At 38.6% G+C, this 27,916-nt stretch overlaps 1 protein-coding gene across 7 annotated transcripts in view; it reads left to right on the top strand.

Annotated features, from left to right (window-relative positions):
* Window positions 1–27,916, top strand: part of APP (amyloid beta precursor protein) — a 275,159-nt gene that overhangs the window by 133,344 nt on the left and 113,899 nt on the right. For all 7 annotated transcript variants that reach the window (XM_024732020.1, XM_024732018.1, XM_024732017.1 and 4 more), the window contains exon 7: window positions 18,971–19,164. In XM_024732020.1, coding sequence (XP_024587788.1) covers window positions 18,971–19,164 — 194 coding nt within the window. The remainder of the gene's footprint in view (window positions 1–18,970; window positions 19,165–27,916) is intronic.

Genomic DNA, 27,916 nt, shown 5'->3' with positions numbered 1-27,916 from the left:
ATTTTTTTCTTTTTTTTTTTTTTGTGTCTGGGGGGGGGGGTGGAGGGAGGGGGAGAGGGAGATTAATGGAGGGACAGAGAATTTATAGACTCTACTTCTAGGTTAGTAGAGGTCTCTTCAATCTGATTCCCTTTGAAAGGAGAAGCATCTTATTTCTCTGTAAAATGTTCCACAGAGATATGTCTATTTTATAAAGAATGGGATTGTTATGAATGGAGAGAAATATACATTAAAATTAACATCTCCCATTGGTCAATAGCTAGGCCATTTTAATGTTGTTATTGATGTTTTCAGTTGGTTTGGTCACATTATTAGATTCAAATAAGGTAGAGATGGAGCTGATAATATAGCTTGTGAGCCCATCATGTTAAAACTGACTATTTATGGAGGGGGAAATGATAGTCCAGTAACCCCAACCCAAGGTAACATGTCAAAGTATAAAACATAATGATGGTAAGCTTACTTTGAATTGAGGACAGTTGTGTCCATGGCTTCATTTGAAGCTGTTAATGGAGTTCTAGTGTAAATAACAGGAATATGATTTCATGGTGTCTTGATCTATCTTTCCTGTAAGAATATGTGGCACATGAAATACGTTGACCTAGACTCAACCACTGGGAGTGTTTTATTGTACCCGTACATGAGCACGATTATGAGATTTTTTAAAAATCCATTTATTAAGCCCTCTAGGGACCTGGGACTCACTCACCTTTGCTCCAGAAGCAGAGAGAATTGCTAATAACACTGGGTACAGACCATTTCCAGTCATTTCCCAGAAACTTGAGCAGAGACCGACACAAGCTGATGCTCGAACATAAGGGATAAAATATTGATCATGGTCACTATTGCAGTCAGCATAAAAAGCTCTTATTAAGGCTTGATTTGTGGGTGGCACAATGCTAGGTATAGTTGAAAGTCAATTTAACTATGGTCTGTGTGCTCCAAGAACTTTTTCTCAGAAAATAATCACCAGATGGTAGCGTGGAGAGTGCATTTCACAAACACGTTATTTGTGGTTTGTGAAAAGTTGTCATTGAATCATGGAGTAAGTTATGCCCATGTTGTCTTCCCGTTACCTTGGGATGTGGAAACATTCATAGCCTTACCTGATCTCAGGCTGTTGTGAGAATGTGTCTGTTAGTGGATCAGTACTTTCTCTGTCTTTAAAATTGGTTCTGAGAAAGAGAGGGAGAGAGAGGCTTAATTTGGCTTTATATCTTATTTGGATGTCTAGAGTTAAAATTCTTTGAATATATAATCTTTCAGCTGCTTTACTGCCTTGCATTTTGAGAAGGTGGTAGTAAGTGCTGACGGGGAAAAAACTAACAACTTTGGAAGAGGGTCACAAAGTGAATCATGCAAATGATATATTACAGCCTTAAATCTTTGCCAGTGGATGAGTCAAGAAAGACTAGATTTGATGAAACAGTCTGTGGCTTTGAGAAATGACTGTCACAGTGATGGATTGGCAGCATCTAGCACTGTTTGAGGCTGTAACTGTATCACTGAGTCTTGTACTGAAATATGGAAACTAATTTGAAAATGATGAATAGGAGAGAAGCAGAAGCTTGCATTTTCTCTTGAGGGAACTGGCTGCCAGCTCTGAGGTCTTACTAAAAATGCTGAATTTCTGTATTGAATAATCTTGGACCGCATGTATGTCAAAAACAAAAGCCTTTAATAACCTTAACTAGATTATAGATGTTTGGCCAAACCAGTGGGGTTTGTTTTGGTTTCTAAGCAGGTGATGGCTGGAAGAGGAGATACCTTTGAAGTTCAGGGTTGGGTTGCTGCCATCCCAGCTACATCTGGCAGTGATCACTGTGCTTACTGGGACCTAATGGCACAAGCTGCCCCAGTAACCAGATATCACTGAATGAGAAGGGCTGGGGAATGATCCATTTGTAAACGTTATTTGGATAGTTGGATTATTCGGTGCTGAGAATTTTATGCCTTTGAGGCATGGACGGTTTCTCTTTATCCTCCCAATGTATTTTTTTTTAATTTTTAAGATTTTTATACAAGTTTTAAAGGTTACTTTCCATTTACCATTGTTAAAAAATATTGGCTATATTCCTTGTATTGTACAATACATCCTTGCACCTACCTTACACTCAACAGTTGGTGCCTCTCACTCCCTCAGCCCTATATTTCCCCTCCCCGCTTCCCTCTCTCCACTGATAACCAGTAGTCTGTTCTCTATATCTGTGAGTCTGCTTCCTTTTTCCTGTTGTATTTTTTAGTTTCTCATGTCATATAGTATTTGTTTTTATCTGTCTGACTTATTTCACTTAGCATAATGCCCTCCAAGTCCATCCATATTGCTGCAGATGGCAAATTTTGTTCTTTTTATGGCTAAGTAGTATTCCATTGTTTGTGTGTGTGTATGTGTGTGTGTATACACATATATATCACATCTTCTTTATCCATTCACTGTTGATGGACACTTAGGTTGCTCCCATATCTTGGCAAGTGTAAATAACGCTACTATGAACATTGGGGTACGTATCTTTTTGAATTGGTAATCAAAACACTGTGGTACTGGCACAGAAATAGACACATAGATCAATGGAACAGGATAGAGAGCCCAGAAATAAACCCACATACTTACGGTCAAGTAATGTACAACAAAGGAGGCAAGAATACACCATGGAAAAAAGATAGTCTTTTTAATAAATGGTGCTGGGAAAACTGGATAGCTACATGTCAAAGAATGAAATTAGAACATTCTCTACCACCATTTACAAAAATAAACGCAAAATGGATTATAGACCTAAATGTAAGACCGGATACTATAAAACTCCAGAGGTAAACATAGGCGGAATACTCTTTGACATAAATCACAGCAATATTTTTTTGGATTCATCTCCTAAAGCAAAAAATTAAAGCAAAAATAAACAAATGGGGCCTAATTAAACTTAAAGGAAAGGAAACCAATAGACAAAGCAAAAAGACAATCTACTGAATGGGAGAAAATATTTGCAGATTATATGACAAATAAGGGATTAATATCTAACGTATATAAACAGCTCATACAACTCAGAAAACCAAACAACCTGATTAAAAAATGGGCAGAAGAACTGAATAGACATTTTTCCAAAGAGGAAATGCAGATGGCCAGCAGGCACATGAAAAGATGCTCAACATCACTAATCATCAGGGAATGCAAATCAAAACCACAATGAGATATCATCTCACACCTGTCAGAATGGCCATCATCAAAAAGAACACAAAGAGCAAATGTTGGTGAAGATGTGGAGAAAAGGGCACCCTCTTGCACTGTTGGTGAGAATGTAAATTGACGCAGCCACTGTGGAAAACAGTATGGAGGTTTCTCAAAAAGCTAAAAACAGAACTACCATATGACCTAGCAGTTCCACTCCTGGGTATATATCCTCCCAATGTCTTTTAATTAAACTGTCCAGATTTCCTGGATTACAAAACAGTAGAAGAGAAATAAATACCAATCCTTATGATTATGACAGGTTTCTGGCAGTAGTAACCCCAAACACTAATTCTTTGCTAAAAACAACATTTGGATTTTGTTATCTTCAGTGTAGAACCCCTAGTTTAGATGGGATTCACCACTGTTCATGTCTAGGGGGCCCTTAAAGTTATGTATTTTTTTGTGTGTTTTCTTTTGGCCTCAAGATCCACATAACAGCATATTATGCCTAGAAATGTTTCCTTCACTTGAGCCATGTGGCTCATCAAATCCCTGGTAGCTAACAATTGCATGTTGGAACTTTATCTTGAACTTAGTTACATGTAAGTCGGCTTCTGGGAGCCCTAAAATAGAAGTACATGAGGTTTCCCCCACTCCATCTAAACTAGTACCAAGACCCCATTCACAAAGAACTTAGCGAAACTTTCATAACCCTGTGTTTATTTTGGAAGGAAGTCAATCATATGGAAAATAATTTCCAGATACAGTTGGCCCTCCATATTCGCAATTCTGCATCTAATGCTTCAACCAACCATGAATCAGAAATATTCACACAAAAAAGTTGTTTTCAGGAAGTTCCCAAAAAACAAAACGAATTTGCTGTGCACCAGCAACTATTTACATAGCACTTACTTAGTACTTATAACTGTTTACATGGTATTAGGTATTAAAAGTAATCTGCAGATGACTTAAAGTATAATGGAGGATGTACGTAAGTTATATGCAAATACAGTAGAACCATGAACAACTTGAGGGGGCGGGTAGAGGCTAGGGGCACAGACCCTATGCGCAGTGGAAAATCCCAATATAACTTTACAGTCTGTTCCAACCAACCTGGAATCGTGTAGTATGCATTTAGTAAAAGAAACCCGGTTATTCGTGGACCCATGCAGTTCAAACCCCTGTTGTTCAAGGGCCAACCAGACAACATCATTTTATATAAGGGACTTGATCATCCACAGATTTTGGTATCCTGGTTGGGGGGAACCCTGGAACCGAACCCCTGCAGATACTGAGAGCTGACTGTACTCAAAACTATTTCCTTTGATTAGAGGTAAACAAAATCTATCCCAAGTAAGAACTAACTTCAGCTTCCTTTTTCACCTTCCATATTTACAAAATAACATTTTTGGTGTTTTCTGTATGTAAATGGAAGAGGGTGGCATTATTCCATTTAGTTGAAGCCAGTGTTTACCTGAAGTATATGTGTGTGTGTGTTCAATGCTCATGATTTATTGATGCTTCATTTGTTTTGAAATGATCCTAAAGGAATAGTATCCTTTCCTTCCTTCAGAAATAGCCTCACTTAGACACAGGCGTAAAGAACAAATGTATGGATACCAAGGGGGGAAGGCGGGGTGGGATGAACTGGGAGATTGGAATCCACATATATACACTACTATGTATAAAATAGATAACTAATGAGAACCTACTGTATAGTACAGGGAACTCTACTCGGTGCTCTGTGGTGACCTAAATGGGAAGGAAATCTAAGAAGAGGGGATATATGTATATGTATGGCTGATTCACTTTGCTGTACAGCAGTGTAAAGCAACTGTACTCCAATAATAAAAAAGTAGCCTCACTTATCTGAAAATGAAATTGTCTCCTCAGTTAACCTGTAGCAAATTTCCTGTATGGAGTGAGACATTAGAAGAACAGTATTCACTAGTTAAAACTTTAGAATGTACAATATTTGAAAGCAATGAATTTATTACTACCAGATAAATATAGTAGCTCAAACTAATGATTTCGTATTCACATTATGCATAGTAATATTTTGGTCTACCATTTGTATTATTTTGTATATGTATGTGTTCTATATTATATATATTTATTTATACAAATAAATTATTATTTGTTTGTAATTGACCCAAATAGTGTGAGTACATTATACATATCCTTAGTGTTGATAACATTATTTACTTAAAAAACACACACGTCACATAAAGATAAGCATATTTTTGTCTCTTTTAAAACTGTATCACTGATCATATTTAAGCACCTTTAAATGGGTATCATTTTACTTGCATCAGATGTTATGGTTATTTTTAATCAGTAAGATTCCGGTAGGAAATAAAAACATTATACGTGTAATACTTTATTGACTCCAGCTGGTTTCCCAGTTTCTTAATTGTATACATAATCTAGTATCATAGAATTTTATAGCATCTTCATAAACTTTTTGAAGGTAGCTAAAGTGCAAATTATGAATGTTTATATGTTTTAAAATAATCCTAGCAGTAGTGGTTTCTTTAGCTCTACATCTTATTTATTTCTATTCATTTGTCATCAAATTAAAAAATAAGGACACACAGACCATCGATCTGGTTATACTATCTTTACACGTTTGAAGATACAACAGATGGATATTCATTGTTGTAATTTATGTCCTCTTTTACCAAACACGTTGTGCCATATAAATAGTTGTAAAGAGAACTGAACGCTGAGCACATAATGGGCTATAAATGCTTGTGTATTGACTAAATTGTTTTAGTAAAGTATAATGTATAATTCTGGAAAAGATTTGCCAGTGGATATCCCAAAATAGAGCATTATATTAGAAGTTACTTGAAAAACTATTTATAGGAGAGCACCATTTTATTGAGAGCAGTAGTAACTCAAATTATATAAATGAGTTGCTATTGTATCTCCTTGTAGCATATAATGAAGTTTTCTTTTGCATTTGAGACCATTGTTTACTGTTAGTTGAACTTGTCTTCCAATGTGTTTTGCTTAGCAACCTGTTGCCAGGCCTATGTGAAGAGCTCTTACTGTGGTTGTAGAGGTTGCAGTGGAAATTTGCTGTCTTGTTATGTCAGCTGTTCCAACACGAGCAGTCATGAGATTAATGTGTTAGATACTAAAAATGCTAACACATGTTAGCTACCAACCTGGAAAAGAGATAATCATCATGAAGAAAAGGGCAGTATTGCATTTATGGTCATTTAATGATGGTAGAACTAATCCGCATTTAAGAAAAGAAAAAAAAACATTTTGTGTGGAGACAGAAATCTAAAGTAATAGATGCACCCAAATAGTTTAGGAAAGAAAGGACTTGTTAGTGAATAAGATGATCTTTGCTTCAGAAGTGTCTTTGAAGGTTTAAAGTGTGCTTTGAACCTAATAAAACTTTCTTGGGCCTGTTTCTTTACATCTAACATGGGAAAAATTAGAATAACCTGTATCATAGTACTTGCTTTCAGAACTGAGTTAAAGAATAGATATCGATGCATGTTGAACTGCAAAATGTACAGTTAACTTGTTTGTAATGCATGGCTTGGAATTGTACGGGCAGGCCAGTGTGGGGCTGGTATTTCCTTAATCAATTCACACTCACACTGTCAAAGAGAAAAGCTCTCCTTAGGGTGTAACGACTAATCTACTACCTCTGGTTTGATAATCATGGCTATTATAACATGTCCCTTTTTAATTAGGTTTTTAGAAAGTAGTGTAGGCCTTGTAATTATTATAATCAAAAATAATAGATAATGACTTAGGTACTTTCTGTCCTAGATGAGATTGAGAACATTGTTAAAATAAATTTTGGTAGTAAACAACTAATGATATTTTATGACTTGAAATATGCAGGAGTCCTTTTTATTTTAGGGAAGCAAAAACTATTAGTAAATATGATCTCCTAGGATTGGAAAATGACTAAAAATTAATGTAGATTAATTTGGGCTCTTTTGTACATTTTAAATAAAAATTCAATAGATGTTCAAAAGCAGTAAATCATTTTGCTTTCAACTTCTGTATATTTGAAGACCTTCAATTTTATATTTAAATTATGTTTCAGAAACAGTTTCAGAAGAATTATGGTATCTCAAACTTTACTGGTAAATAAGGGAAAATAAATATCAAAGTTTTAATCTTTTTCTTCCTTCAACATGCTGTTCATTATTTTCCATTTAAGTGTTTGTACCTCCTTTGAGTATTAGGTGGTTCACCTCAAGTAGTTCTCAGGAGAATTTTATTAAAAATTATTAGAGGGCTTCCCTGGTGGCGCAGTGGTTGAGAGTCCGCCTGCCGATGCAGGGGACACGGGTTCGTGCCCTGGTCGGGAAGATCCCACATGCCGCGGAGCGGCTGGGCTCGTGAGCCATGGTCGGTGAGCCTGCGCGTCTGGAGCCTGTGCTCCGCAACGGGAGAGGCCACAGCGGTGAGAGGCCCACGTACCGCAAAAAAAAAAAAAAAAAATGCTTATTAGAAAATTGGGACCAAGGAGTCATATACATGTTGAAGTGGTAATGAAGCACTTTGGTTTTATGAATTGTTTATAAAGTAATCACAGGCAGCAGCATTGCATTTGAAGTAATTTAATGATGGTAGAACCAATCACAGAGGAGCGGGATACCAAGACCACACTTTCATAGCATCTGTATGTACCTAATCCACTTAGCGTCCAACCTCAAATACAAGGCATTATCGGTGCTGAAACACACTTAGCAATTCTTATGCCCAGGCCGTTCTCAACAAGATAGACTTTCCCACTTCCTTCCATTTGGCAGTGTTCTTCCCCAACATGCACGTTGGTAAATTGACTCTGTAGGTCCAATTTCTGTCTTGAATACTATATCTAGAACATCTGTGATCTTTGACCATGACTCCTAAATAGGACACTATGTTTTTGTTCTGTCGTTGGTATTAGTTGACAAAGTAGTACTTTTCCTCCCTCTTCATCTGCCTAATCAAGGTACCAGTACAAACAGGCCCAGATGGCCTCTGGGTTCAGGAATCTAAATATTCATAGGATAGAAATTTCCATATAAAGCTCCTTGGCATAAATAAGCTCTTAAAACCAATTATCTTTGCTATTTCTCAGAAGCCCTTTTTTGGGCTCATCAAGGCTTTCATAATAGTGAAAAGTGAAAACCAGGCTATACTTGGCTCTACCTTTTGTCTTTCCCGTATAATTTAAAATACTTATTGCAGTAAATAAGTGCTAAGGATGTAATGTAACGGGCACTGCTCTCTGTTATACAGGAAAGGTGTTAAGGGAGTACACCCTGAGAGTTCTCATCTCAAAGAAAAACATTTTTTTCTATTTGATTTTGTATCTATATGAGAGGATGGGCGTGAATTGAATTTACTGTGGTCATCACTTCAAAAATAAAATGAATACTTATTTCAAGCCCTCAGAACAAAGAGGCAAGGGAGCCTTGTGGCTTGTTTTCCCTTAGGGATAAATGGCACTTTGTATCACCTGATGATTGGTGTTAGATGTACAGGCAGACCTCAGAGACATTGTGGGTTTGGTTTCAGACCACCACAGTATCACAATAAAGCAAGTATCACAGTCAAAGGAAGCACACAGATTTTTTGGTTCCCTGGTGCATATAAAAGTTATGTTTACACTATGCTGTAGTCTCTTAAGTGTTCAATCACACTGTCTTAAAAAGAATGTGCATACCTTAATTAAAAACTTCTTTATTGCCAAAAACGCTAACCATCATCTGAGTCTTCCACAAGCCATAATTTTTTGCAAGAGTAACATCAGAGATCACTGATCACCGGTCACCATCACAAATATAATAATAATGAAAAGATTTTTAAAATTGTGAGAATTACCAAAATGTGACACAGAGACGTGAATTGAGCCACTGCCGTTGGAAAAATGGCACCGAGAGACTCGCTGCCACAAACTTTCAATTTGTGAAAAAATGCATTATCTACGAAGCACAATAAAACGAGGTATGCCTGTTTCTCTTTCTTCCTGGGAATCCCCACCCCCGCCCCCATCCCAGGAATCTGGGGCAGGATGAGGGATCCAGGAAGTTTCTGCTTGTGCTGGAGAGAGGAGAAGAGTTGCTTGTTATTGCTTCCCAAGTAGAACCGCTTATTTTTTCACAGGAGAGATGGTGGGGGGAGCCACAGAATCGGGGAGCTTCTCTCCTTTCTAAGGAGCAGGTACTTAACAAGGTGTCCCCAAAAGAAAGGTTAGGCTGGTGTCTTGCTTTGTGGCTTTTCTAAAGGGCTTTGTGGCCATTTTGTGCAGAAACCATCTATAGCTTTATATCAGTGCCCATGTATGTAGATCCAGTGGAAAAGGATGCTAGGCACGTCACCTTTGCTGAAAGGGCACCTGTTCAGGGCATGTTCTCTTACTACTCTCTTTATTTATTTTTATTTCTTTTATTGAGGTATAGTTAATTTACATTGTTGTGTTAGTTTCAGGTGTGTAGTGAAGTGATTCAGTTAGACATACACATGTATATATTCTTCTTAAGATTCCTTTCCATTGTAGGTTATTACAAGATACTGAGTAGAATTCCCTGTGCTACAGTAGGTCCTTGTTGTTTCTGTTTTATATATAGTACTGTGTATATATTAATCCCAAACTCCTCATTTATCTCTCCCCACCCCCATCCCCTTTGGTAATCAGAAGTTTGTTTTCCATGTCTGTGAGTCTGTTTCTGTTTTTCTTACTACTCTCTAAAAACGTTAACAGTCCTCCAACTACCAACTCCGGTGTACCTTACCTAGCTTTCCTGTGTTCATTTTCTCCATAATGGTTGTCACCTGGCATGTGCTGGGATAACATTTTTGCTTTGGTTTCTTATATTTCTACCTCTCCCCCCAGTAGAATATAAGTACCAGGAGGACAGGAAAGTTTTTGTTTTATTCCCAGCAATAACTTCAGTGTCTGGAACAGACCCTGTGGAACTTAGCACCCACTCAAATATGTTAGATGGCTAAAGATCATATATTTCCAACTCTTCACCCAAAATGTACACAGATCACCTATACGTACCAGCAACCTTAATCTTTGGGTATGAGGAATTTGCTCATTCAAAGTTTTCTGGCATAGCATCTGAATAACCAAGATTTTGTTTCATGTATCAAGATTTTAAAATGACTCTGAAAGTTTTTTATCACCTTAGGTGCTTCTCTTTAATCCTACTTGGTTCATGAAGCTGTCAGGAAAAGAACCTGCTTTTGATTATATATGGCTTTTCTTGCCTCCAAGATAGACTTTTAAAAAGCAATTTAGCTTCTTACTATAATTATATTCCAAACTTAATATTTCTTAAGTCTTGCCAGAATAACATTTTCTCCCTTGCAACATATTTTTATGACTTAAAGGTAAGACAGCAAGTGTACTAAGTACTTTAGACTGTATCTTGAAAACTAAGAACATTTTTCTACAGAGCCCAAATGATACCATTTCACCCACAAAATTAACAATAATTTTAAAATATCATCAGGTAGTCATATTTTCCCTAAACCTGAGGAATGACCTCCCCTGCTTGTTTTTCCACACCATATCCCATGCAGGACCGGGCCTAGCATCTTACATCGTTAAATCTTAGGATTCAGAGCAGCCCTTTTTATATCATGACATCGATGTACTAAAGAAACTGTACCCGTCTTCCTAGAAATTGCCCATCCTTTGACTTGTCTTAGGTCCTAGAGGTATTATTTAAATTGTTTCTCTGTTCCTGGAATATTTTTCTTCTGATGAGTATGTACTGAGAAAATGAAGAAAAGATCAATTATTTTTCAAATGTTCTAAACAAGTGCTGCAAGTTACACCAGACCTTGCTTTAATGCTTCTCTTATCTCTTTGCTGTTCTTGTTTTTTAGACATTCACTAAATTAAGCAGGGTTACATTTAAAAGCTGGTATGAAGAAAAGTTGATTTTATGCTAAACTATCATTTTTATAACCTTTCTTCCATTTTCTTTCCTGTCTAGCATCTTACAGTTAATACCATTAGTTTTATTCTTGGAATTGGCAAGCACCTGAGTAGTTAATACACCCATGAATTTAACACTGGATTCTATAGTCTTCTATTCATATCAGTGTGCCAAGTGATAATAGAATTCTGAAAATATAATCTGTAGCATAAGCGTTTTTTTAACTTTAAAGATTAAGTACTTTTGTATTGCCTCTCTTAAGATCTTTCCTAGGACTGCCTAACATCTGACTCTTTTATGTTTTCTAATAAAGAAAGTCAACCTCTTCATGTAATTGTCATAGATTATTTCAGTTCTGAGTGTTTTGGAGGACTATCCCCTTGAGATTTAGTCATGACATCATTCATTCATTTATACGCTTGAGCCACATGCCATGCCAAGGCACTGTGCCTGTGGCCTTGGCTTTATTTCTCTCTTATGTGATACTTGCTGTGGGTCAGGTGCTCTTCTAAGTACATTGCAAGTTTTAACAAGGATAAGGAGGCACAGAGAGGTTAAGTAATTTGCTCCTGGTCACAGAGCTGAGATTCAGATCCAGGCAGTCTGGCCCCAGAGTTCATACTTTGAACCACTCTGCCGTGCCGAAGAGCCTCGCCTCCTTGGAGCCTGCATTCTGCCCTCTCTGAAGAAGGTGAGAGGCAGGGATCACGTTGCTTCTGCTGTAGAATTTTAGAACTTGGACACCCTAGAGCCCGTGAGGCCTCTCTCTTTGTTTTCTTGTATCTCCTTTGCCCTCGGATCAGGACACAGCACAGCCTCCCATTCTTCCCATCTCCACCCCAGCCCAGCCCACCCTCTATGCCAGGGGTCAGCAATATTTCTGTAAAGAGCCAGATAATAAATATTTGAGGCTCTGCAGGCCACATATGGTCTCTGTCACATATTTATTTTTCTGTGTGTGTTTTTTTTCCTTTTCATCTTATAACACTTTAAAAATCACCCTTAGCTCACAAGATGTCCAGGAACAAGTCACGGGCCATAGTTTGCCACCCCCTGCTCCACGCCACTGCTCATTTGTCCTTCTTTGAGCACTCTGTGTTCTTGTCAGCTGATCTGTTTCAGGCACTCAAGTTTTCCTCTCCCCTCTACCACAGGACCTTTGCACATGTTCTACCTACTCTGCCTTTCGACAGCTGTCTTTAGCGTCTGGACTTCATTAATTTGGGGCTTTTTTTAGGCCACATTTCAGGGCCCTTCCTCGTGGATGCCTTGTTATACACCCCCAGATCTGTTCAGATCTCATTTGTTTGGGTCTCCTAGCCCTCCGTAATTGTTATCACAGTAGCAATTTTACATTTATACAGATGATGATATCATTGTCCTTTTGGCTGTTAGCCCACGTGATTTACCCTTGCGCCCCAGTGTATCTCTGGCTCCCAGCATGTGTCCCTAACCAGGCTCCCAGCTCTGCTCTCATCTCCCTAGAGCCCACTTTCCACCCAGCAACCAGAGTCATCTTTAAAACAAATCGGATTTAGTCATTCCCATTGCATATAAATAAACATGCTATTTCTGACCATAACCAGCATGGCCTTGCTGGGTCATGCCCCACCTGTCTGTCTCTACCACCCTAACGTACGCTTCTTCCCCCTGCCTCACTCCCTGCAGGTTCACTGGCTTTTTGTTGTATTTTTTTTTCGTGATCGTTCTAACCTTGCCCTTGCGTTCCGGGCCTTTGCACATTCTCTTACTCCTATCTTAGCCATCCGCCCACCTTGACTTTCAGCATTCCAAGTCTCGGTGCCCACGACACTTTCTCAGTGGCCTTCCCCTCATCGTCCTACCTGAAATGCTCCCCCTACACCGCCCCCCACCACCACACACACACATCTGTTATAGCCACTGGTTAACACATTAGCCTTTCTTTTCTCAATCAACTTCTTTGCATTATTTTTTTGTTATTTATTTGCTCATATTGTGCCTGCCCCACTAAAATATGTTCCGAGAAAGCAGAGGCTTTGTCGTGTTTATTCATCTACCCCCGGTGCCTGGAATAGCACCTGGCACTTGGTAAAAGCACAGTCAGCGCTGTTGATTGAATCGCTGGTGTGTGGCTGTGAGAGGCACTTAATGGAATGGTCAGATGGATGGGCGAATTAGTGCATTACCCTTTTTTTTTGCTGATTATCAATCGGTGCACATCTCTCTCAACTCAAATACTCAACTGTTCACTGACTAAAGAAAAAATATCTGAATACCTGGTCTCCGCAGTTGAGCATCCATCACTGTTAAAACCCAAAGCCTGTGTAAAATTCCGTTGTAGTCAGGCTTAGGTACTTGTTATTCCTGCTCGTGCATTATTAGGATATCTCTTCTTCATCCTCACACCCACTTTTCACGTCCTACCAGATCCAACACCTCTAGCTCACGAGAATCACTTTCCCCTTGGAATTTCTAAAGCATTTAGTATGCAGTACGTCCATTACTCAGTAATTAGTGTAGATTATCTCTCCTGGAATAGGGATTCATTAAATGTGTAAGAATGATGATACATCCTAGTTTAGACTAAGGTTGTGACCTATCTAGCTCACCCGTAATGCCTGAATCATGAATTTTTGGTGTCTCAATTTGGTCCTTATCTTCCTAAAGCAGGAGTCTGTGACCTGAGGTCCAGAGTAAGCTAGTGAACAGCCTGCAAGGAATGCCTTTAGCTGCAAGTAACAGAAACCCAGTCATTGGTTGTAGGAGTGCTGGGCTGGTGCAGTGATACAAAGATGCCACCTTTTTGTATCTTTCCACCCCACCATCCTAAATCAGCTTCTGCGTCCTGATGTTTATCACCTAACAATTGACAGCTGGCTGTTGCCCCTCCAGGCGGAGACCAAGTAGAAGAGCAGGGGCTAAAGAAACAAAAGCGCTCTGACCATCAGTAGGAATCTTCTCATCCGGAAAGTAGGAACCCTCCTAAAAGCCCCACCTAAAAGTCCAAGCAGGTATCCTCTGGCATCTGATTATCCAGAAATATCTCGGTCACATGGCCTTTCCCTGTCCCCAAGGGCATGGAGTGTTTGGTTTCTTACTTTCTCTGGTCAAAAAAGGGATGGAGAAAGGAGTTAAGAGTGGCTTTGGGGTAGGTTTCAAACAGTTTCTGCTGCAGGGCATTTTTCAGGAGAGATGAGTCAGATTCTCAGAGATCCTTTCATTGACAAATTAATAATACACACTACCTAAGGAATGCCATCAAAACAACTATACCGAAATTCAGTAGACTGCTAAAGTGGGGGTCAGTTTTAGATATTACCTATAGGTAACAGAGATTCAGACAGTACATTCAAGGTAGATAACTTTTTTTTTTAGTAATCATCAACATATGATGGATTGAATCCTATGAGCATCAAATTCACTTACGAAATAACTAAACTGATGAATTAATTTAGGGAATTAGTCACTTAACTAATTCAGTGAGGCCATAACTGAAGGAGCCATAGATTTGTAAGCATCATAATCTTCTCTTTTTGTGTGTGTTCAGCTCCTTATAATTTGTGCCCATAGGGGGTTGGGGGCTTGGAGTGGAGGTATATTTTTTCAGATTTGGAGGCCCTGAAGATAACAATTTTATTAATTAACAAGCTCTTATTCTAGGCCAGTCGTGAGAGTATTTAAGAAGAGTGAGGCATTACAGTAGCAGTGTCCTCTCCTTTTTAACCCTTTTTGCTAAACTGTAATGTACATAAAGAGAAGTGCACGTCACACAGGTGTACAGCTCGATGAATTTTCAAAACTGAACACAACCAGATGGCTGACACCCAGATCAAAACACAGCCTTGCCAGCCTGCAGAAGCCTGTCTCCTGTTTCCTCCTAGTCACTAAACTTCCCCTTGCCTACGTGTAACAACTCCTCTGAGTTCTATCAGTGGCGAGGAGTAAGTGTTTTCATAGTTTATATAAATGGAATCAGGCGGTGTGTCTTGTGTCTTATATGTTTGGCTTCTAATGGTGCCTTTAGGTGGGAGAGAGAGTGGCTTTTTCTTACTTAGCTGTCCCCCGTCTTGAAACATTTACTCAGAACCAGGAAGAATATGCTTCCCACTTTCTCACATTTTCTGGCAGCTTCCAATTTTCCTAATTTAACAGCAATAATTTCAGAGACTGCTTTCTCCTGGGACAAACTGACTTATCCAGCCTTTGTACCTTCCAGACTAAACTGGCAGCACTAAGACCTGGGGAGGAATGGGTGGGAAAGAACTGTCTGTTGCCTTTTTTCAAATTTTTGCTTTATTTTCTTTCTCTATTTCCGGCCCTGGGAGACTCTTTCTTCCCCGTTCTAGATCAACACGGAAGTGTCTGAGTGTCTTCCTGTTGAGACTTGCCTTTCTGGCCCCCAGGTGGTCCTTACATTTTGGGAGCTGACAGCTGTTCTGTTTTCACTCTCCCCTCATCACTGAAGTAGTTCAGGTCTCGTGATTGTCCAATTCACATAAACCATGGGAATCAGCTTTCTCTCTGCCATTTCCTCTCCTTTGTCCTAAAAAGCGGGGGGAAAAAAACATCAGTCTTAACAGAGACGATGAAAGAATAAATATAGCTTTTTTAGAGAATGCAAATGGCGAATTGTTTTGCATACTTAAACAGAAAGGACTTAAAATATGAATAAAAACCTTTGACTATCTAAAGGGATTATCAGGGAGGCAATGGCAAGTGGAATCAAGGTCAGCCTTGACTTAGAAATACAAGAAGAGCTACCACTGTGATGCAGTCTATCCTTCACCAAACTGATGTCTTGTGTGCTGACACATGAAGTTTTAGCATCAGTGATTTATTTCCTCAAAATAATGTCCCTTTGACCCTTTAACCTTCTTGTTTAATTCAGATACTCCTGAGATGATGAGCATTTTCAGATAGTTCCCTCATGCTTTAGAAGTATTTTTTATTATTGGAATTTAAAAGCTGTAAAAGCTGTCTGCTTTAAATTGACAGATGCTAAAATGTGTGAGTGAATGAATATTCCACCGTGTTCTCAAGGGACTATTTTATTGTGGCTTCTTTGTTTGTAAGGAAACGCTCAGCCTCACGTTTCCATAAACTAGCCCTTCCTCGCATTTTCTTCCACTGCGATCACCTCTCTAAAACCGGCTCACCTTGGTCACATCACAGAACAAAGCTGTCCAGCAGTTGAAAAAAAGGTGGAAAATATTTTTTCCCCTTTCTGTGTTTCCAGTTATTTATGAAAACTGCAGCTGGAAGTTGTAATGTTGGCATGTTGCGCCTTCTTTGGGAAGATGCCACATCTTTAAAACATAACTGTGTGCTACTGTTTTAATGGTGTCCAAATAGATCATTGAATTCGTGGACATCTAAATTTAATTCCAGAAATCAAAGCTATGGTAATAAGAACTGGACACGAGTTCTCTTAGGCCAAGTAATTTGATTCCTCAGCCAGCTGAAATATTATGTGTCTCTGTTCCTTGTTATGATCTGATCTTGCTCAGGCAGATGCAGTGATGGAAGATGGGCATCTATTTCACTCTTTTTCGTGGCTCCACACATACTAGAATTCAGATCACTTTAAACACAGCTGTTTTTATACGCATGTTTTCCGTTTGGAGTTTTAAATGTAACATTCAAGTCATAACAGAGATGTCTGGGGCCCAGGGTCATGTTTTCACCATCCCACCTGGAAGCACAGTGCTGTCTTAACCCTGGGTCACATACCTGGACCCTGTCACTCCATCCGTGCTTCAGGACAGCATGCACATGTCATGATTTAAGGAGAAGACTCATTGGATTGGATTTCTCTCCCTAGTTTTACCTGAATTGTCTACTTAATCTGGATAATTAAAGAATATTGGTGCCTATGATTTGATTGAACACAGAAGAGAGCTCAAACACAAGAAATTGGCTGATGGCATGCATTAGGTCATCTTTATTTTATTCACTAGCAGTACAACATCAAGATTCTGTAGAAAAATAAAGAGGCAGTATCTTGCGTAAAATTGGCATCTAAGCAACTGTTGAGGTTAGAACTTTCTCTTTTTCACCCTCAGTACTTGTGGCTCTCCTGTCAGACTTTCAGTCTTTGAAAACCTTTTGCCATCTTCCTTTCTGTCCCTGTACACCATGGAATCCTACCATTTTCTTTCCCTAACATGTTTGAAATTTGATTTTCTGTACAATGCCGAACTCACACTAGCATCCCAAGGCTCCAGGTTGTGGCTGACACACACTCTCCAGATTCCTGTCATGCTCCTATTGGAAATGTCGTAAACAATGAGCTTCTCCTTGTGGGCAAGAATCAACTCTGGGGTAAAATTTAATTGTCAACATGGCAGTTCTCAATCCTATTCCCCTAGTGCTTCTTGTTAAATAGAACTGTGGCAGATGCTCTGGGGAGGTGAAGTCCTCCACACATCTAGATCTTTTTCCTGTATTGATTTTGTGATCTGATCAAGGATGAAATATCTATTTCTCCTCTCCAGCCAGATGGCACATGAGATACTGTCACTGTTTAACACCTAGATTCCTATCTTCGTTTATCATCTTCCAGATGCTCTTGACCATGTTTGTACTGGCAGGTATATGACTGCCACAAGAATATCTTACTTGGACCTTCTGATTTTGTTCTAGACATACTCTTCTTTGGCCATCCAAATTTGCTGATTTATTACTTGCCACTGATTAAGTATATACATGTTTAATGCCATAAATATTATTTCTGATCCCCTTCCCAATTATACTGTGACTTACTGCCTATCTGTTACCATTATTCTCAGTGTTGCGTATTTCAGTGGTTCTCAGAATATTGTCCCCCAACCATCAGTGTCAGCATCAACTGGGAAATTGTTAGAAAGGCAAATTCGCAGGCCCTGTCCCACCACTGATTCAGAAATCTGAGGGTGGTGCCTGGCGATCTGTGTTTTAATAAGCCTTTCAGGTGCATCCTTTTGATGCTCACTGAAATTTGGGAGCCAAAGAGATATCTGATATTCTAGAAAGCTTACACAACTAGCAAAAAGGGAGCATAGGTGTAGTTTCAGTAGGCATCCCTGACCATTGAGCTTACAGGCTTATTTAAGCCAATTTCTTCTTCCCCTTTCATTTCCAGTTTAAACTTTCAATAGTAATTTTGAACGAATTTCCACCTCCCCTTATTGAATATCTACTCTGCAGGTGCTGTGGGGTATTTTCACATACAGGAGGAGAAGTAATCCCGGTAACACAGTAAACTTTGTTTTGGTCTCCCCCCACCCCAGCCTTTTTAATAGATTTATTTTTTAGAGCAGTCTTAGGGTTAGAAAAAATTTGAACAGGAAGTACAGAGAGCTCTCCCCACTGCATTATTAACATTTTGCATTAGCATTGTATGCTTGAACCAATATTGATACATTATTATTACAGTAAAGTTTACATTAGAGCTCACTTTTGTATTGTACAGTTCTTAGGGTTTTGACAAATGCATGGTGTTGTACATACACTGTATCAGTGGATATCCACTGATGCAGTATCTTACAGAGCAGTTTCACTGCCCTAAAAATCCCCTGTGCTCTGCCTATTCATCCCTTCCTGCCTACCCCAGACTCCTAGCAACCACTGGTCTTTTTATGGTCTCCATAACTTTGCCTTTTCCAAAATGTCATACAGTTGGGATCTGGGTATTCTCTTTTTTGCAACTGCAGAAACTAAGAAGAGCTGTGCTCAGGGGTAAAAAGTTGCAGTTATACTGAGCTGGAATTCATTTCTGACCTGCTGGCTTCAAACCTTATGTGTGTTTTTATTCAATGTCAAATTTCCTCTCAGATGTCCAAAATTCCTCGTCATTGATTTTTTGTTTTCCTCTCCTGAAATTTGTTTAAATGACTATTGTTGTTATTTCTCCTTCCTGATCCAGTGAAGACAAAGTCGTGGAAGTAGCAGAGGAGGAAGAGGTGGCTGATGTTGAGGAAGAGGAAGCCGAGGATGAAGAGGATGGTGATGAGGTAGAGGAAGAAGCGGAGGAGCCCTATGAAGAGGCCACGGAGAGGACCACCAGCGTCGCCACCACCACGACCACCACCACGGAGTCTGTGGAAGAGGTGGTCCGAGGTAATCCACTGTTTACTTGGATTTTCTTTCTTGGGGAAAAGGAAAGCATCACACCAGAGTTTGAAATTTTTATCCACCCTACCACCATTGCGTCCCCCAACCAAAAATAAAAATTCATAAGAACAAGTTGTCTTGTGCTTGTTGAACTCTTTTTGGTTGAACAAGCAGTCTAACAGTTCATTTCAAATAACATGAAATGCTGATTTTAGAGTCTGTTCTGTGCCTTGTGTATGCTACTTGGTACACTGTTCTGTAAAACTCCACCTAACTGGGGACCATGTCATTTGACAAAGGCTGAGTTAGGCAACCTCCTTGGTATTCTCCTGACAGTGGATGTTTATTACACCCACTTTCACATCTAGACTGTGAGGTCCTTGATGTCAAAGACTGGGCTTTACTTAATATGATGCAGAGTGCCTGCCTTATAGAAACTTTTCAATAAATTTTGGTTGAGTGAGTAGTTGCAATTAGATTTCGTTAAAGCAAAAGAAGGCTATTTGGTATCACATTATTTTTTGCTGTGAAATTTAACTTGGATGACTTGTGTTGCCTTTACAGTATTTTATTGGGGGGAAGTGACTGTGAGGGGTAGATGTAGTGTTACTATCTTAGACTTTCTTTTTCTGTTTCATTAATGCTCCTATTGGAAATGTCATAAACAGAATGAACTAAAAGACTTCCTTTTTGTCTCCATGAAATAAAAGCAAGGATTCAGTTTACATTAAACAACCAAGTGAACTGTTGAGTTGCCTTTCTTAAAGCGTATGCATTTGTTTTGCAAATAGTAAAAGATGGTCCTAGGATTAGATTGAATGAGTGTGGACAGAATTGTTGTTTTAATGTATTGCAAATACTTTTAAAGTCTATCCACAAATGCTACAACATTGTAGGTCTTTTTCTCACTTTTATTAAAGTAAAATGATTTCTGTTCTGTTGTTAAATTGGAGTTTAAAATGGGCTACTTTTTTGCCTCAAGTAGACTCCTGGTGATCATTGTAGTATCTTCTTCCCTTCACTGCATTTTTTATAACTTTATTGAGGTATAATTTACATATAAAATTCATTCACTTTAAGTGTATAGGTGTATAATTCAATGGCATTAATAAATTTACCAAATTGTGAAACCATCACCATAATCCAATCTTAGAACATCTTCATCATCCCAGTACGAACCCTCACACCCATTCACAGTTAATTCTTGTTCTCACTGCCAGCCCCCAGCAACCATTAATCTACTTTATGTCTCTACAGATTTACCTTTTCTAGGCATTTCATATAAGTGAGGTCATACGTAGTCATTTGTGTCTGGCTTCTTTCACTTAACATAGTAGTTTCGAAGTTCTGCCTTTCTTTAACTTGTAGCTTTATTGTTTTTTAAATAAATTTATTTATTTATTTTTGGCTGTGTTGGGTCTTTGCTGCTATGCGTGGGCTTTCTTTAGTTGCAGTGAGCGGGGGGCCACTCTTCGTTGCATTGTATGGGCTTCAGTGGTTGTGGCACGTGGGCCCAGCAGTTGTGGCTCACGCACTCTAGAGCGCAGGCTCAGCAGTTGTGGCGCACGGGCTTAGCTGCTCTGTGGCACGTGGGATCTTCCCGGACCAGGGCTTGAACCCATGTCCCCTGCCTTGGCAGGCGGATTCCCAACCACTGTGTCACCAGGGAAGCCCTAACTTGCAGCTTTTAAAACTGAGATTATTCTGAGTTGAACACTCAGGGTTAGCTTAAAATCCACTGAAGGTATCACATATTCTTTTAAAATATACATATAGTACCAGATAGATTGTTTAACTTTATCATTCCCTACGTAATGACAACTTCTTATTCAATTTAGCATGTAGAGTAGATACACATTTAACTAAATGCACATTTTGTTGGAGGTACTGTTTTTCAGGATGCTTTTCATGTACCCCTTAGGACGATTTGTGGCAGATCTGGCTATATGAACTTGTTAGCTTCTATTTTCCTAGCAGGGAAAGACATATTTTACAGGGCTACTTCTTCTTGAAACCGAAAAGTTGTGTGACTACAAATTACAGCAGCTAGCATTCTGCTGTGGGACTCAAGTTCTTGTGCTCTCCATCAAGATAGCTGTTTGCATAATAATCGTTGTCCAATTATTCAACATTCGTTTTTGGAGTACCTCTTTGGGATGAGCCATTTTTCTGGGCTCAGTGGATCAATCATGAGATGAGAATACACAGGATAGCTGACCCTCATGGATGTTAAAGTCTAGTAGGAAACATAAGTCAAAGAAATACAAAGTGTGCTGTGAAAACACTACGAGCCCAGAGCCTACTTCAAAGAATAGGAGATTGATCAGGGAAGGGTCTATGAAAAAGATGGCATTTGAAGGGGAACTGGAAGGGCTGGTGGTAGAGCTACTGATGGATTTTCTTGTAGCCTACTTTAGAGTCAGTAGGAATAACAAAACCAATATGGTGCCTTGGGAAGGTAGGTGGCATGCTTGGGAGACAAGGTTAGTCCAGTTTAAACTAGAGCAGGTAAATCTTCCATAAGAGGGTTACAGGAAATTAGGTTGGACCTACAATATGGAGACCTTTAATGACAGGCTGGCAAGTATGGGTATTAACTGAGGGTGATCAATTCAGGACCTGCTATGTGGTAAGGATTTTTCTAGTAGAAACAATGAAGAGATTTTGTTTTTATGTTACCGCCATTGAGGGGATGGGTGAACAGGGAGTGACATAATTTATTCAGTATGTGAGAGAATGTCACATAAACTTATGCCTGTATTCCAAACCAAGACAGAACTCTCTTGAGATAATATGGTCTTGTTACATGCTGAAAAAGTCCAGTTCTTTTTGTTTCAGTTTTTCTCTACATGTAGCATTATTAGGTATTAAGATAGAACATAGAGGGACATATATGTTTTGGTATTTTTATAGAAAGACAAAGGCAATATAAAAGAGAATTTAGAAAAAAATCTCCAGGCTAAAGATTAAAAAAATAAAAGAAACTAGCCTTAAAAGATAAGTTAATAATGCTGATGTCAAGAAGAGCATTAAAAGTGACCTACGAAAGCAAATACCTGATCATTTAGAGGTACCAACTGTTATTGCTAGAGATAGAAGAGCCTTTAGTGGGAATCCATGCATCCATCTAAGACTCCTGAAATGGGCAAAAGCTATGATTGAAACAAGTCTTTCTGGGAAAGGAGACCTGAGAGGAGAAACATGTTGTGGTATATTGCATCCATGTCAGAGAGTTTTCTGTGTTCCCAGCTGATTCTGATAAAGGAGTAGAAGAAGTTTTTGATGGTAGCCTTAAAGCGACCAGTCATCTAAAGCCTTTTCCCTGCACACCCTGGGTGTAGGAGGTGAGTTACAGCTCTTCCCTGATGAAGAACAATGTCAATGCCAATAGGTGATTGCTAACTTTGTAAAACTCTAATTACGAGTAGCCTGCTCCTGTGCTGAGAATAAAAGTTGGAAATGACTTGCAAAGCAGAGAGATTGAAAAGAGGCTTACCCTCTAGGGTCCAGTGTTAATGTTTCAGTGCCCGAGAGAAAATGTGATTTACAACCATACTTAATAATGAACATTCTTCATTACCAACATACTGCCACTCATACGAGTCTTCCATGTACTTCATAAAAAAACTCAATAGTTTTGTAACCCATTAAAATTTGAAAGAAATAGGCAGAGGGAAGAAAAATATAGGACATTTCAGCATGCCATATTGTGTTAGAATCATTGATACCAAAGTAGAAGATGTCAGTTCTGACTATGTTACTGATTCCAGAGGAGAAAGATTGGATCTGTTGTTTTGACCTAGTGGAATAAGCCAATACCAATTTGAGTACAATAATAGTGTATTTAGACACTTACTCCTAATTTTCTGTGTTTTGAGAAGGGATTGCACTTCCTAAACCTAAGGCATCAAGGTAATCTGTGACTCAATCGTGAATTTTAAACTCCGATTAAACACGAGTATTGTAATAAATGACATAGTCTGTGAGTTAAGCTAGCCAGTTTTGTCCATCCAGAGTAACACTGTTTTTTTCCGTATGTTCATTGATTCAGCAAATACATATTCATTACATCTCTGCTGATGGCTCAGCGCTTTGCTGCTGTGGAAGGTGTGGTGAGGAATTGGCTGTTACAGTATTGTGGCAGATCAGCCTGGAATTTCTTGTGTTTGCACCACTCCCCTTGCCCTTTAGGGCAGTGATTCTGTCTGTTAATCCTTGATTAATTTGTGCTGACTGGTAGAAATTTTACTTGCCCATTTAAAGCCAAGGCAACTAAAGCTGAGAGAAATTTAAAACAAAATTATCCATGGTCACAAAGCTGGTAAGTTTTGTGAAGCCACGATTTGAACCTAGATGGACCAGAGTATTTCTACCACCCTAATGTCAATTTTTTGTTTTTCCTTTTATATTTAAATACATACTAGCTCAGTTTCACCTGTGTTCCCTTGTAAATGTGTATTCCTTTGCTATAGCATATATTCATCTTACTATTATTTCACTCTGAGCATTTCCTACATTTTAGAATTCTTATTTAAATAATAATGATATTATTATTAATATTTCAAGCTATGGCCATGGCCCATGTATCGGCAAACTGTGGCCATCAGCTGAAAACGGGCTATCACCTATTTTCTAATCAAAAGGTTTTATTGGATACAACCAATCCCATTTGTTTACATATTATCTATGGCTGCTTTCATGCTACAGAGGTGAAGTTGAATAGTTGCAAAAGACACCATGTGGCCTGCAAAGCTGAAAATATTTACTTTTCAAGCCTTTATAGGAAATCTCTGATACTGATCATTAGAAACATACTAAGAAGTTTTTATATTTCATATTTTACCATACCAAGTAAATTTCATTAAGGTAGTTTTCGTATGGTTAGAGACAGACTAGTAAAGTGTTTAAAAAGAGAATTTTTAATAGTTTTTTGGCTTTGGGCCAGTTACATAACCTTGGTAAGTCTGTCTTTTCATGTGTGTTTTATAGATGCTGATATGATGTTGCATGTTTTTTATATGAATTACTTTAGATGATTCCTGTTAAGTATTTACCGTATAATGCCTGGCACATTCTAAGTGTTCAGTTTGTTTTACAAGAACAGGCTGCTCAGGGTCGAATCCTAGCTTTACAACCTAACAGTATATTTGTATCAGTGAAATAACCTTTATGCCTCATTGCTTCCCTCTTGAAAATGGGATTTAATAATACCTACCTAATTTTAACCATTTTATGAGCAATATATGAAGTAATCCACAGGAAACACTTGGCACTGTTCCTGGTGGACAGTAAGTGCTCAATTAACCTAAGCTACTGTAGTTGCCCTGGTTATACACATCATTTTGATCCTCCAGAGAACTAATGTTTACTACTAATTAGGAATGCCAAAGGTAAGCCAACAGACTGTCTTTTGTAATTATAAAAAGCATAAATGTGATGTATCCATTTCTATTGGTATCATAGAGCTGATATTTATGGACATATGTTAAGGAAAAACCCAGCTTAAACTTGTTTTCTTGATTGAAATATCTTTTGTGAATATATTGTGTATTTAAGTATCTGCAGTTAAATTTTATATCTGGCTGAAAATTGAACCAAGATAGTATTAAATGCCACTGCATTTCAAGATGGAGTTTCATTTCTTGAGGGTATTTTAAACCTCTTGGAAGTTCATCTATTAAATGGACAGAGACACCGATAGAGGTCGCAATTTAAGCATACCATATGATGATGAAGTTGAAAAGTTTGATCTAAATGTTGCTTGCCTTGGGCGGGGTGACTGACCCCACAGAATTAAACTATTGTTCTTCTCCCTCTGGTTACCATTAATCTCTAAGAAGCATCATGTGATTTGCTGCTGTACATTCCACCCACGTGGACCAGGCACTCCTAGGTACTGGGCATTGCACCGGTTCCTGAGGGCACAGGGATATGAAGAGGGTGGTTCACTCAGGTTGCTTCCAGACATAGCTGTACACTCAGTCTTGGGGAGAAATCAGTCTCTCTGACCTGGTTGGGGAAGAACTTTGGCACACAGGGAAAGGAAAGTGCTCACCCAGGGACAGAAGTTTCCACTAAGCATTGCCAAGAAGTTGTCATTTGAATGATTTTTAAAGGAGAATAGGGATTTGCCAGTTAATGGAGCACCAAATAGAACGAATCCAAGAAGTACCATAAATAAATCAAAACAGCTTGCATTGATCTCAAGGGTAGAACAAACAGAGCTTAGCCTAATTCTCACGTCTCCGGTGTGACCCATCTGTAATGAATGTGCCTCTTGCAAGGTATCCCATAATTCACACATACGATCCTTGCTTATCATTCATATTTAGCTTTTCACAAAGTTTGGAGAAAACTGTGAGCTTGACTTGCTGCAGACATGGAAGTGTACTCACATACTTTTGTTGGGCGCCTCATAGGAGCGCACTGGCCCAAAATGAAAATTAAGCTCCATTTTGGGTTTGTGAACAGGGCAAAGGGATAATGGCTGCTCCCTGTGGAGGAAGTCTTTACCTCTCTGTGTTATGACCACAGGCAAGTAAGATCCACTCCTGTTCCTGGACCAGAATGTAGCATCCTTTCTAATGACTTTGAGAGAACTAGTATCAACACTGGGTATAGATGTGACAGGTGGCAGCCTTATTATTTTGTGCCCCATGGCACCACAGCCGTTGATTTTGAGGTGTTTGATATATGCTTTGGTAGAGGCAGAGTGAAGCGTGGCATTAACAAGCTTCTTTCCATGTCATTTAATGGTCCCAATTTAGAAAGCCCACTCAAATCGTTTGTTTAAAATGTAGGAGTGAGAAACAGAACCATAGAAAAAACTGTGTGTGGTGTGTATATATATATAATTTTCTATATTCTATTTATTGAAATATAGGTTGCATACCATGGAGTAGAGAAGTCAGTGGTTTAGTATATTCACAAAGATCTGCATTGCCACCTAGAAAATTATATTTTTGAACTTAATTTTGTTTGAAATTTTACATGGCTAGTAGTGCTTAGTTAGTTTTACCTTCTACACTTTTATTTGTGTCAAGCTTCTTCAATTCAATGTTAGAAAAGGAAATAATCAGCTAAAGGTATTTTAATACAATTATGTCTAAATTTCTTAAAAATAAAAATAAAATTTCTAGCCCAATTCAATTAAAGTCCAGAAACCAGGTTTTTTAAAATTCTAGTCTTTTTTATGCTTTTCCCAAAATCAGTTGCTGTTCAAAAAAATATGCAAATGTTGACAATTGTATGTATTTCCACAGCACAGAGTTTGCAATTAAGAAAAACATCAAACCTAGTAAAAGAAATCCAGCAAATGGGAAAACAGTTCATCTAAACATGCATGTCATTTTCAGCTAATTTTTAGCTAATCCATATGTCCGATTGAGTAGGGACTCTGATTCCTTGGGCAGGTAACAGTGTGCGTTTTAATGGAAATATTTAGTTGCCTTGTAGAAAAATGCTTTCTGGAGTTTTTAAGCAAGGTGGATTTCAACCTAAACACCTTTTTCTCTCAGCCTTGGATCATTTTGCCCCCCTAAAAACTTACCACCTCTTCCAACATCTGACCTTTTGGGATTCTGTTAGTGGAAGAGTAAGAAGTCAGGAGGAAGCAAGACTGAACGAATCTCATACAAAAATGATGTTCAGTGGTATATCTATACAATGGAATATTAGTCAGCCACAAAAAAGAATGAAATAATGCCATTTGCAGCAACATGGATGGACCTAGATATTGTCGTACTAAGTGAAGTAAACCAGACAAAGACAAATATCATATGATATCACCTATATGTGGAATCTAAAAAAAAAAGTTAGAAATGAACATATATACAAAACAGAAACAGACTCACAGACATAGAAAACAAACTTACTGCTACCAAAGGCAAAAGGGGGTGGGTGGGGATAAATTAGGAGTTTGAGATTAACATATACACACCACATACATAAAATGGATAACCAATAAAGACATACTGTATAGCACAGGGAACTCTACTCAATATTTTACAATAACTATAAGGGAAAAGAATCTGAAAAAAGTAGATATATATATATATGTACGTATAACTGAGTCACTTTGCCGTACACCTGAGACTAACACAGCACTGTGAATCAACTACACTTGAATAAAATCACATTTTTTAAAACGATGTTCAGGAAAACCCCTTGGCCTTCAAGACAGCAGTGCAAATTTTCAAAACTAGAAGACTCTTGAAACAGTAAAAGGAGTTTAGAATAGTTCACTTTGTTAAAAGTGCACTATATTGAGTTAATAGTGGTAAGACAGTTCCAGTGTTAACTGTGAGGGTGGGGTTGTCTCTGCCCCTTAAATTTACTTATGTTCTTGTTGGGTATAATTTCAGAGAACAGAATATGGACAGGAATTTCATGCTGCTTGCATGTGACTTTAAGTTCCTGATGTTTCGTGATAGAAGAAACAAACAACCTTGTTGGCTAATTCTTATGATTCTATCTCTTCTGGAGTTTCATAGCATTTGTTACCCAGGATTTCTGACTTGCTGGTGACTGCTGCACAGTAGCTTTGGTCGAGTGATTGGGCGAAATTACTAAAACGCAGCATGAATCCTGGTGTTTACTTGGACTATGGCAGGGTTACTTGACCTCAGCATTATCGATGTTTTAAGCCAGACAATTCTTTGTTGTGGAGACAGTCCTGTCCATTGTAGGATGTTTTGCAGGATCCCTGGCTCCACCTACTAGATGTCTGTAGCACCCACTAGGTGTGATGACCAAAAAC

Source organism: Neophocaena asiaeorientalis, unplaced genomic scaffold, assembly GCF_003031525.2.
Source record: "Neophocaena asiaeorientalis asiaeorientalis breed wild unplaced genomic scaffold, Neophocaena_asiaeorientalis_V1.1 scaffold55, whole genome shotgun sequence".
NCBI lineage: Eukaryota > Metazoa > Chordata > Mammalia > Artiodactyla > Phocoenidae > Neophocaena > Neophocaena asiaeorientalis.
This window is presented reverse-complemented; position numbering and strand designations above follow the sequence as displayed.